At 32.1% G+C, this 12,724-nt stretch overlaps 1 protein-coding gene across 12 annotated transcripts in view; it reads right to left on the reverse strand.

Annotated features, from left to right (window-relative positions):
• LOC105767165 (disease resistance protein At4g27190-like) overlaps positions 1 to 11,826 on the reverse strand; it is a 92,610-nt gene extending 80,784 nt beyond the window's left edge. Inside the window, exons 1-10 of one of the 12 annotated variants that reach the window (XM_052630040.1) lie at positions 11,454 to 11,826; positions 11,193 to 11,229; positions 10,337 to 10,375; positions 7,244 to 10,227; positions 7,017 to 7,151; positions 5,923 to 6,540; positions 4,656 to 5,456; positions 4,421 to 4,555; positions 2,673 to 3,432; positions 2,096 to 2,331 (exon numbers count right to left, since the gene is read on the reverse strand). In XM_052630040.1, coding sequence (XP_052486000.1) covers positions 7,518 to 10,181 — 2,664 coding nt within the window. In that variant the 5' untranslated portion in view covers positions 10,182 to 10,227; positions 10,337 to 10,375; positions 11,193 to 11,229; positions 11,454 to 11,826 and the 3' untranslated portion in view covers positions 2,096 to 2,331; positions 2,673 to 3,432; positions 4,421 to 4,555; ... (2 more) ...; positions 7,017 to 7,151; positions 7,244 to 7,517. Of the gene's footprint in view, positions 1 to 2,094; positions 2,332 to 2,672; positions 3,433 to 4,420; positions 4,556 to 4,655; positions 5,457 to 5,922; positions 6,541 to 7,016; positions 7,152 to 7,243; positions 10,228 to 10,311; positions 10,376 to 11,192 lie in introns of those variants that run through there. The other 11 variants (XM_052630037.1, XM_052630042.1, XM_052630039.1 and 8 more) reach the window with 11 other exon arrangements.
• Between the last annotated feature and the right edge of the window lie 898 nt (positions 11,827 to 12,724).

Below are 12,724 nucleotides of genomic sequence, written 5' to 3' on the forward strand. Positions count from 1 at the left end.
GTGGTACAACATGTACTGTCTCAATCTTCAGGTTGTCCAGATTAAGGCGTAACACAACTTTTCAATTGACGAGTATCGCGTCTCACATTCAGTGAACTTCTTACTGAGGAACTATATCTCTCTTTCTTTCCTTCCTGACTCAATTTAGTCACAATTTTTAAAAAATAACCTTCAAATTTTACAAATAGTCTTAATTTGATTCTAATTTTTTAAAAAATCAAAGGAATATATAGAAATACATAAATATTTTCAAAAAATATAATAATAAATTTAAATTTGTATAATAATATTGATATTAAATAAAATAACTATATTAGTATTAAATAAAAATACATAAATATTTTCAACTTATTTAATATAGAATTTTCTATTTTAAAAATATGTTTATAAAGAATTAAGGTTAAATTGACAGAAAATTTAAAAGTTGAGGACTGAAATTATTATTATACTAACTATAAAAGTGTCACTTTTAGCCATTGAATGGTTGGGTGAAAAAAAAACAATTTGAAAATGTCAGTGGCCAAATTGTAACTTTTTTAATTAAATGAGACATATCTGAGGGAGTAATAGCGTAATTTATCCTTTGGTTTTAAATATATGGATTGAATCACATTTTTTTTGGGTTAATGTGTTATTAAAAGATTAAAATCCAAATATCATTTTTCTTCTTTTCTTTCTCGCGACTGGTCCCGCTTTTATCCTCACGCACATTTGGTTTCTTTTCCTTTTTGCTTTTCCAGTGCTTTTCTTCTGATCGACGACCGCCGCCACCGCCAACACCACCGCCACCACTTCTTCTTCTTTGTTTTGGTGAAATCTTCTTCTTTTTCTTTTTCTTTCAAAAGCCAACAGCAGTGTCAAAAGGATCGAACACATATCAAGTGTCCTTACCCTCGTTGCGTCGGAATTTTTTCATATGTTTGAAAGATTAGCATAGGTATTTATGTTTAAATATGCATCACAAAACCTTGAGTTGTTTCTGCAAGACCTAGAGAACAAAAATGGAGAAACTTGAAGGTAGCTTAGAAGAACCCAAGAGCAATAAACGAAAGCTAGACAAAAGGTTGAAATTATCATTAACCAAGCCTTCTTTTCTTCTAACGCTGGGGAGAGTCCATATTCGCTGGGAAAATCGGCAAAGAGTCTAGTGGAATATTGAGCTTGTTGCTTAATGGTACTTCCAACATTACATTGAGGGAGACCAATTGTTTTGCAAACACAACGGCTATGGATGAGATGGAAAGCTCATGTATGCTTAAAGGTTGGTGATTGTAATATACTGTTTGCGTCTTTTTTTTTTTTATGTTTTAGAGTTGCGCTAAAATTATAAGATAGAAACTTATTTAAGGTTATTTAAACAGAGTATAATACTTTAATAACTTTTTTTAATATATTAACCATTGGAATTCATCTAATAAGAAAGAAATGGCATTCAGTTGAAGTTCACAATGAAGAATGGTTATGTGAGTCTATATGGCTACCACTTTTCTTTTCTACTACTTTTAATAAAGCTCATATTTATTTCTAGACAAGCATATCTTATACATGCGCAGATGATGAGTTATTAAACTAAAACTATTCCTTTTTAAAACTCAGATTAATCAACAGAATTCACATAAGTTCAACATATTCTTCACTTTGTTTTTTCCTTATAACTCACTAAAATTTGTCTTCTCTCAAGGAAAAGAAAAATTAGTAGGTATATACTAATAAATAAATGACATTCAATTTAAACACTGCAATGATGAATTTTCAAATGAACTCCTTAAATAGAAATGAATTCATTTAATGCTTCATTCATTTTCTCTGTTGAGTCTGACCTAATTAAGTAATGAACAAGTAAAAATAATAAAAGAAATTCAGAAATTAAACACATAAATTTAACATGGAATAATTTAAAACTTAGGAATTTATTAACCACAAAAATAATTTAAAACTTATGCAAACAAATGAAGAGTGCTTTTAATAAAGTTGATATTTATTTCTAGACAAGTGGCTAAGATTATGACATTAGACTAAAACAAATAATTGTAAGTTTTGTCAAAATCTTAGTTTTATTTTTTATTCTTTTTCTAATAGTTAGTCTATTCTTTTTAATCTTTGATTAATGAGCAGAATTCACATATTTTGTTTTTGCTTATAACTTAATAAATCTGTCTTCAATTTAACGAATAAATGGTACATAATAACAGATAAATGGCATTCAATTTAAACATTCACAATGCTTAATTTTCAAATAGGCCACCATTCTATATCACTACCAATTGGCCATGCAGTTTCTTGAGCTGTAGCAGCTTCTTCCACTATAATTTCATCAACTGATTGGCATGCCTGCAAAGCAAATTAAACCTTCACTTATTACTGTTTGCTTTTGATGATTGATGATGAAGAAAGCAAAGCCAGTTTTTCAAAATTGGACAATGGATGACATATTAAGAACAAGAACTGTGAATTGAAAATAATAATGCAACAAGGATATACAGTTGATGCAATTTCATTTAGTCATTTAAAGCATTAAAAAAAAAAAGAATTTCTCTCAGGCAGCCAAAATAAAAATATTGCATTAATGCATAGAAATTAAAGCTTAGTATTGGGAGGATACATAGAGAAAATAATTGAATGGATGAATTTCTGTTTTAAAGCTTGTTGTTGAGTTTGGAAGAGTAGTGTACCTGTGTTTTGGCATGCATTGATTTCTCTGAATCAACACTAAATCTTGTGGTTATGTTGGGACAACCTGTTACTCGTAAATCCATCAAAGATGGGAAAACAAAATGATAACCCCTAGGGCTGAAGCTCACGAGGTTTGGTAGGTTACCAAGCACTAAGTCGATTAATCCAGGTAGGTGTATCACTTTCTCTTCGTCCCTACTCACATTTGGCTCATCTCCTTCAAACACCTGCTCTAATTTGGAGACCCTTTTAAGGTATAATAGACCTAGGTTTGGAAGGCCGCCATGAACAAGAGTAATGGGGAAGAGACATTTCAAGTTTTCACAGTTAATGATGTTAATCCAATTCAATTTAGGGAAGCAGATGGGTTGGAGATGATGTTGTGATGAAGTTTGATCCTTCTCAATTATTTGCTCCAATTTCTCACAGTGAGCTATAATCAAAGTGCACAATTGTGGCAAATTTCGAGCGATGGTAGGCGAGAAGATGTATCTTAACCTTCTGCAATTGCCGACTGTCAGTTCAGTGAGATTTAAAGTGTTCAACATGGATGGGACCACTCCATATCACCCGCAATTCAGTTAGTTTGGACAACGTTAGGAACTTTAGACTTGAAAGATTATATCCAGAATATTCAAATAACTCTTCAAAATTGGAAATTGTTAAATATTCCGTACATGTTGATGTTCCTCCTCTCCTTTCAGGGACTGTCACGTTGTTTATTTGCTTCTTTTCTGTCATCTCTGAGAACTCCAATACCTATAAACATACCATCAATTTAAGAATAAGCACAAGATTTTTTTTTCAATCTTTTATAGTTAAAGAATTCAAATTTTTAAAAAGTTTACTGTTCAACTCAAATAATTATAAATTACAAAAAAAAACTCCAAAAATATGGTGCAAAAACACAACTTAAATAATATAGTGTTTGCAATATATATATATAAGAAACTAAAATGTCTTAACAATTTATTCTTTGTAAATTGTATTGTAATTTAGTTGAAATGTCTTAACAATATATAAGAGTTATACAAGCATTTATTTATTTTATATAGAAAAAAATCAAAAGGTGAAAATTTTAATAAATAATATATATAAGAAGGTGTTGGAACGATAAGAGGTGTCAATTGAGGATAATGTGGTACAAAAACAGTCATAAATAATATCACATAATCTGTACATATAAATTATTGGACAGGTGTAACAACACAATTGGGAATTACCTAAACTCATTTTCATATATTTATACAAAATAAAAACCACCTGTGTAAAAGGCTCTATTTTAAAAAAATTTAAATATATTTTTTCTAGTTTATTTTTAATACAAATTCTAAAATAATCCATAATTGTTTCCCACATTTAAATAGAAAGATACACGTGCTTGAGTGCGTTCGAACCTACATCCTCCTATTCAGACAACAATATCGATACCAACTAAACTAAAACTTATATATAATTTTATATAGCTTATTTTTGTTTACCCACATAATAGGTATAATATAATTTAGTATTAGATAAATAGTTTGCAACATATCTAAAACATAAAGTTTGGATAATTTTTTTTTTTGAAAATTGTGTTAATCTTATTATATGGTATTATAATCAACTAATTTGTTTAAAAGGTTATTTAGATTAGTTTTAGACCAAAATTATAAAATAAAATCTATCTTTTAAACAACTATTCAAACAAAAATTGAAGAAGAAAAAGATATAAATAAATAATATAAAACAAAGAGAAAAATCTTACTTGTATCGTAATCGAAATAATAAAATGTGTCAATTGAGGACAATTGTGCACTTTTAACTTCTGCAAAGACGATTGTGTGAGCATAATGCCGTTCTCATCCCTTCCTTTTATTTGAGGTAAATCAATCAACGAAATCTAAAATAAAAAGCATAATCAAATTTCTCAATATTTGACCATAGGACAATAAGACAATAAGGAAAAGAAATGTCCAGTTATTGCAGTGAGATACACATACTTCCCTTAGACTTTGGAGTAGACATTTGTATGCCACTTGTCGGTCTTGGATTATATCTTCCAATTGCGAGCAACTCTTTATCTTCAAAGTATGCAATTGACCAAGGCTATTAGCAACTGACATTGGGAAGATATATTTCAAATTATTGCATCCCTCTATTTCAACAATCTTCAGACTTTGGAGGCTTAAATGACGACTGAGCCCTTCTTGTTCTATGCTCACTTTCTCTCCGTCCTTACTCACATTTGACTCATCTCCTTCAAACACCTGCTCTAATTTGGAGACCCTTTTAAGGTGTAATCGATCTAAGTTTGGAATGCCGCCATGAGCAAGAGTAATGGGGAAGAGACATTTCAAGTTTTCACACATCTCGATTGTAATCCAACTCAATTTATGGAAGCAAATAGGTTGGAGATGATATTGTGATGAAGTTTGATCCTTCTCAATTATTTGCTCCAATTCCTCACAGTCAGTTATATGCAAAGTCCACAATTGTGGCAAATTTCGAGCGATGGTAGGTGAGAAGATGTATCTTAACCTTCTGCAATTGCCGACTGTCAGTTCAGTGAGATTTTGAAAGTGTTCAACATGGATGGGACCACTCCATATCACCCGCAATTCAGTTAGCTCGGACAACTATAGGAAGTTTAGACTTGAAAGATTATATCCAGAATATTCAAATAACTCTTCAAAATTGGAAATTGTTAAATATTCCGTACATGTTGATGTTCCTCCTCTCCTTTCAGGGACTGTCACGTTGTTTATTTGCTTCTTTTCTGTCATCTCTGAGAACTCCAATACCTATAAACATACCATCAATTTAAGAATAAGCACAAGATTTCTTTTTCAATCTTTTATAGTCAAAGAATTCAAATTTTTATAGTCAAAGAACTCAAATAATCATAAATTACAAAAAAAAAATCAACAAAAATATGGTGCAAAAACACAACATAAATAATATTACGTGGTACTAGATAGTGTTTGCCATATATATATATATATATATATATATATAAGAAACTAAAATGTCTTAACAATTTATTCTTTGTAAATTATATAGATTATAAGATATTCAGTTGAAATGTTATTTATGTTACTAATTGGTATTTTAATTAACTAAACTACTTAAAGGTTTATTTAGATTAGTTTTTAGACCAAAATTCTACAATGCAAACTATTTTTTAAAGAGTTATACAAGCATTTATTTATTTTATAAAAGAAAATCAACAAGTGATAATTTTGATAAATAATATATATAAGGTCTTACTTGTATATTAGTTGGAACGATAAAAGGTGTCAATTGAGGACAATCTCTCACTCTTAACACGTGCAAAGATGGCGATGCTAGCACGATGTCGTTTCTATCTCTTCCTTTCAATTGAGGCAAATTAATTAACTCAACTTCACTCAATCGTTCAAGACCTTGAGACATTGAGATTAACACGTCTGGTCTTTGGATTATTTCTTGCAATTGGAAACAGCTCTCTATCCTCAGAGTTTGCAATTGCCCAAGACTATTAGCAACACACATTGGGAAGAGAAATTTCAACTTATTGCATTCTGTGACTTGTACTTCCCTTAGGCATTGGAAGTTTATGGTTGGTACTTGTGAGTCTTGGATTATTTCTTCCATTCCAAAGCATCTCCTTATCCACAGAGTTTGCAAATTGGGCGCATTTAATTTTTTAGAGCTACCTTGAGCAACAATAATTGGAAAGAGAGATTTCAAGCTTTCACATTCCGAGATATCAATTCGAATCAGATTTGGAAAGCAAACAGGTAGGGGATGATGTTGTGATGACGTTTGATATTGCTCCAATTCCTCATATTTACATAAATGTAAATTGCTCAATTGTTCATTTGTCATCTTCCCAAACACCAATTCCTATAAACATATCATCAATTCTCAATTTCAAAATGTTCAAAGATGTCAACAACTAACTTAACATTTCATCAATTAATTTCCTTACAAAAAATTATTTTACCTTAAATCAATATTAGACTCTAAAATGTGGTACAAAACAGTCATAAATAATATCACATAATCAATATCAAACAACAATATAATTTTATACAGGTTAGTTTTGTTTACCAATATAATAGGTATAATATAATTTAGTATTAGATAAATAGTTTGCAACATATCTAAAACATAAAGTTTGGATAATATTTTTTTTAAATTTTATTAATCTTATTATATGTATTATAATCAACTAATTTGTTTAAAAGGTTATTTAGATTAGTTTTAGACCAAAATCATAAAATAAAATCTATCTTTTAAACAACTATTCAAACAATGAATTATTAAAGAAAAAACAGAAACAAATAAATAAATAATATAAACAAAAAGAAAAATCTTACTTGTATCGTAGTCGAAATAATAAAATGTGTCAATTGAGGACAATTGTGCACTTTTAACTTCTGCAAAGACGATTGTGTGAGCATAATGTCGTTCACATCCCTTCCTTTCAATTGAGGCAAGTCAATCAATGAAACCTGAAATGAAAAGCATAATCAAATTTCCTAATCTTTGACCATAGGACAATAAGGAAAAGAAATGTCAAGTTATTGCAGTGAGATACACATACTTCCCTTAGACTTTGGAGTAGACATTTGTATGCCACTTGTGGGCCTTGGATTATATGTTCCAATTGCGAGCAACTCTTTATCTTCAAAGTTTGCAATTGTCCAAGACTATTAGCAACTGACATTAGGAAGATATATTTCAAATTATTGCATCTCTTTATTTCAACAATCTTCAGACTTTGGAGTAGACATTTGTATGCCACTTGTGGGTCTTGGATTATATCTTCCAATTGCGAGCAACTCTTTATCTTCAAAGTATGCAATTGCCCAAGGCTATTAGCAACTGACATTGGGAAGATATTTCAAATTATTGCATCTCTCTATTTCAATAATCTTCAGACTTTGGAGGCTTAAATAATGACTGGGCCCTTCTTGTTCTATGCTCCTCAATTCAGCAATTGGGAATAACACTTGCATCTCACCACAATCTGAAACTATAACCTCTTCAAGCTTTTGTAAAAAACCTTGCGGCTGGGGAGCATTGCACATCTCTTCCAAATGAAACATATGACTTAATGATAACTTTCTCAAATTAGAGAGTGCAGTGATTGGCACTTGCTGCTTTGATGCATCAATTAGGCATTGCATAGAGTGGCACTGTCGAAGATCTAGAGAAGTCAACTTTCTAAATCCCAAGTCCAAGCTCGGAATAAGGTTTGGGTGACCCTCGACCTTATTCAATTGAAGAGATTCTACATCTTCAAGTAGTTGCTTGCATGCATCAACAGACTTATCGATTCTCAAAGATCTTGAGATTGGCCAAGTTTCAAGGTCCCTCTTTCGGTACCGCCGTTCTCTTTTTATGCCAATGCAAACATCAAAGCTCCATAATCTACGAAACACAAAGCCATGTGGAAGATGTTCAGAAGAAATATCCAATGATATTACAGCCGACCTTGGCAATGAATTCAACTCTGATAGGCTGGAATAGCTTTCCTTTTTAGTTGAATTCTCAGTCGCCCATTCTAATGAACGACAACCATGCAAGTATAGTTCTTCTAAATCGGACAATCTTTGTATTAAATTAGGAGGGAATCCTTCAAGGTTATAGCAATACGATAAATCCAAGAGTCTTAGATTTTCTAGATCACCAGCTTCTGTCGGCAATTCAATGATATCAGATCCACTTAAAGAGAGAATATGAAGTGACTTCAGCTTCCCAAGAATCGAAATGTCAGAGAGTTCACAATCAATCAAACACAAAGTTCGAAGGTTCATATTAAACTTAAATGCAGCTAGAGATATCAATTGATCTTTCAAAGCACAAACTTGTAATGCCTTCATACCCTCGAAGAATTCGCTTGAAGTTTCCATGAAACTACCAAGTAAAAGAAGTTTGAGGCATGGAAAACCCACTCCTTTAGGCAGTTCATCCGTTTGATCAGTTTCGAAGGAGATTGCTGTGTAATGCTTGAAACTTTCATCCATCGGGAGTGTTTCAACAGTCCCAAAAGAAATCTCCTTTCTTGAAGATGCTATCCACAAAGCAAATTGGCGAACCACGTCATGCATTTTGACATGCCTTTCTCCGCAATCTAGCAACAAACCGGAGTTCTTGAGGGTCTCAATTGATGCAAGCACTTCACTTCTAACATCTTTAATTGAGTCCATGCCTTTATACAACTCCAGTCCCCATGCATATCCTACCAAGTTCTCCACATAAATCTCATCATCTTCAGGAAATAAAGAGCACAACAAGAAACATGTCTTGGTCTCCATATTCTTCAAGTAGTCGAAGCTCGCCTCAAGACATACATAGGCATTTTCTTCATTAACATCCTCAATTTCAGTCAATCTACGATCTTTGAGTCTCCGGTATGCAGCTTGCCACTCATGATGGGTTTTACCTTTCAAGGCACTTCCCAGCGGAACTATAGCTATTGGCAAACCCCCGCATTTTTTGACAATTTGATTTGCTAGGATTTTAATAGAATCATCAGAAAAGTCATCTAGACCTGCTTTCTTTTCAAACAGAGTCCAAGCTTCATCATCATTCAAACAGTCAAGTTGTACCACGTTTTGACAATCCATAGCTCGACATACTTGTTGACGGCGTGTTGTTAAAAGAACTTTGCAGCCTTTATGATCATCCCCAATTGGAATTCCTATCTTCTCCTTTAAGTTGATAGATTCCCAAATATCATCAAGGATGATAAGAATCCTCTGTTCATTCTTCAGCCTTAACCATAATTTTTGCTCGGATCTTCTTCCTTGTTCATTCTTCATATCAAAGCCTATGTATTGTGCAATTTGATCTTGAATTCTCTCAAGATTTGGCTTTTGAGACACAGTCGTAATCACAACTTTGTCGAACAAATTCAGATTTTGAGCTTGACTTCCAACTTCACGAGCCAGAGTGGTCTTGCCCACCCCTCCCATCCCCCACAACCCAATCATGTTGATATTCTCATCTTTTAAGGCTTCAATGATTTGATAGAATGCAGTCTCTGAAGATTTCGAAAACACAAGTTCTTTAGAACATAGGAAATCTATAGTGGGAAGGGCAGTAGGAGCAGGGTAACCGACTGGTCCAAGTTGACCAAATTTGTCCAAAAGCTCAGAGATATCCTGGATTTTCTTCATTGCTTTCTTGCTTAATTGATATCTCCAACTCCAATTAGGACACCAATTGAGACACCTCTTATTCAGTTGGATTTCCTCCTCCAGAGTTCCCATATCAGACAGTGTTTCGTCTGCCCTTGATTGCAAGTTCTGTACATCATCTTGAATTAGTAGAAGCCGGTTTTTAGCTTCCTCAATCTTAAGTAGTAGACGCGTTCGTGCATCTGCAAGTTCACGCTTTTTCTCTCGGAGCTTTTCAACATTGTCATGAAAGCGACAGACATAATCAAGTTGACGTCCTACCGGCTTCACCACACAGTTCACAACCAGTGTTCCAACTGTGTTAGAAAGAGCAGCCTCGCAAAAGCCGCAACCCATGCTTGACAAGCTCAAATTGAAGAATATGATGTTCCAAGTTCAAACACTGCGAATCATAAGTAATTACCATAAAAAAATTTAAAGAATCAAAAAATGTTTTGAAGATTAAAACACTACTTCTTATATATACCAAGGATGGTGAAAGACAACTCAACCTATGAGAATCAATGGGCTATTCTTTCAACTCAGTCCAGCTGAAAACACAATGTGAAATTTAATAAACAAATAAAATCATATACGAGTGTAATGTCATATAATTATAACTAAAAAAGACAGTTAATTATTGAAAAATAATAATAATTCAAAATATTTTTACCCTCACAGGGGTGTGCAAAATTCGGGTAAAACCGAAAAAATTCGGTTAACCGATCGAATTCGGTTAATCGGTCGGTTAACCTAATTTTTCGGTCGGGGTCGGTTAATTATTTTTTAATTTTTCGGTTAACGGTTAATTCAGTTCGAAACCGGTTAGTTAACCGAATTTTTTCGGTTCAACCAAAAAATTTAATAAATAAAATTATAATATATAAAAAGGCCCACAATTCACCTAAATCGAATCCAAACCCAAGTATTCAACCCAACCCAATTACCTAACCCAACCCAATCTTAAAAATTACAAATAATTTAATAAATAAAAATAAAATTCTAAAACTAAAACTAAAACTCAAGTCTAAAAGTCTAAAGTTAATTTAATTATGTAGTGACTTAATTCGGGTAATTCGGTTAATTCGGGTAATTTGATTAATTCGGTTAATCCGGTTAATTTTTAACCAAAAATAAAAGACATATAATTTTTGGTTAATTCGGTTAACCGACTGAATTAACCGAAAAAATTTCAGTTCGGTTAATTTTTTTGAAAAAATTTCTGTTCGGTTAACGGTTAAAAATTTTGAAAGGTCAGTTATTTCGGTTAATGTTATTTCGGGACCGGTTAACCGAATGAATACCCATGCTCATACTAATAATATTATAGATATAATGCTTGAAAATATAATAAACATATCCACTTACCATTTCAAAATCCAAACAGTCTTTTAGCGCTTACTTGCTTCAAGAAAAACATTAAAAGATGAGATGAGATCAATTTATATATAAAAAAAACAGAAATGAAGCATATATAAATAGATTTAATTTATACGAAGATTCTTACTTCAAAACAACAAAAGGAAGTTGAAGATGAGATCAAAAATATATATAACAAATTTAATTTATATATAACACAAATATAAATAGAGTTTCCTCACTTGGGAACTTCAAAATCAAACTACGTACACTTAGTGTTGAGAAGATCCTTACTACTTCAAATCAATCAAAAGGGATTTGAAGGTTGGGTTTTTTTTTTAGCAAAAGTAAGTAAAACTGAATACAAAAAGAAAGGAACTTGAAGGAAGGGACAACAAAGTAGAAATCAAGGAGAAAGGAGAAACTTTAAGAAAGAAATTGAAGTTGATCTGCCTGGAAAAGTCAACCACTCGGAAAGCATAAACTCTATCACAACTGAGTTTTCTTGGTTTAGTAGCCAAAGGATTTGTGTTATGAGATTAGTGCAGTATTGGATCTAAATTATGAGGATTTGGTTTTCTCAATTGTATTTTAGTGGATTGAAAAGGAAAGGGAAATCTTCCTTTGCAACAAGTTGGTACTGCTTGGTTTGCCAATGACCCATGCATTTGTTTGGGAATTAACAGCCACATGCCATGAAATGATAGAGGACGACTTAGAAAAAAGTGAAAGTCTTTGTGTTATTAGAAATGAAAATGGTTTTTCTGTATTCATTTTTATACATTTAAGGTGTATTTTCTATTATTTATTTGTTTGCAAAATTTAGAGACCAACGTAAGTATACTTGTTAAATTTTATTTATTTTATTATATAGAAAGCTCTTTTCCTCAAAATTAACTATAAATAACAATAGAGTTTTGAAATTTCAAACTCATACAAGAGACTTTCAAAAATTTCAATGTTAAAATTATGGATTTGGATTAAATTATCCAAAAATGCCGAAAAACAAAATTACCAGAATAGGCAGTATTTTGTAAAAATTATGGGAGTAGGCTAATTTTACAAAAACACTCTTAGTTATAAACCTTTTTAGCTAATTTGCAGAAAAACACTTCCAGTTGGAAGCATTTTCAATGTGTTGCTAGAAAAACGCTTCTAGCTGAAAGCACTTTCTACCAAATCAACTGAAAACGCTCCTAGCTAGAAGCGTTTTCCCCCAACGATAACTCCATCGATAACTCCTAGCTAGAAATCACGGTTGAACCGAAAAAAGGAGAAACTTTCAGAAAGAAATTGAAGTTGATCTGCCTGGAAAAGTCAACCACTCGGAAAGCATAAACTCTAACACAACTGGGTTTTCTTGGTTTAGTAGCCGAAGGCTTTGTGTTATGAGATTAGTGCAGTGTTGGATCTAATTATGAGGATTTGTTTTTCTCAATTGTATTTTAGTGGATTGAAAAGGAAAGGGGAATCTTCAGTTTCTTTTTCTTAATTTTCATTTGTTATTAGAAATGAAAATGGTTTTTCTTTATTCATTTTTA

This window comes from Gossypium raimondii, chromosome 5 (genome assembly GCF_025698545.1).
Source record: "Gossypium raimondii isolate GPD5lz chromosome 5, ASM2569854v1, whole genome shotgun sequence".
Classification (NCBI taxonomy): Eukaryota; Viridiplantae; Streptophyta; class Magnoliopsida; order Malvales; family Malvaceae; genus Gossypium; species Gossypium raimondii.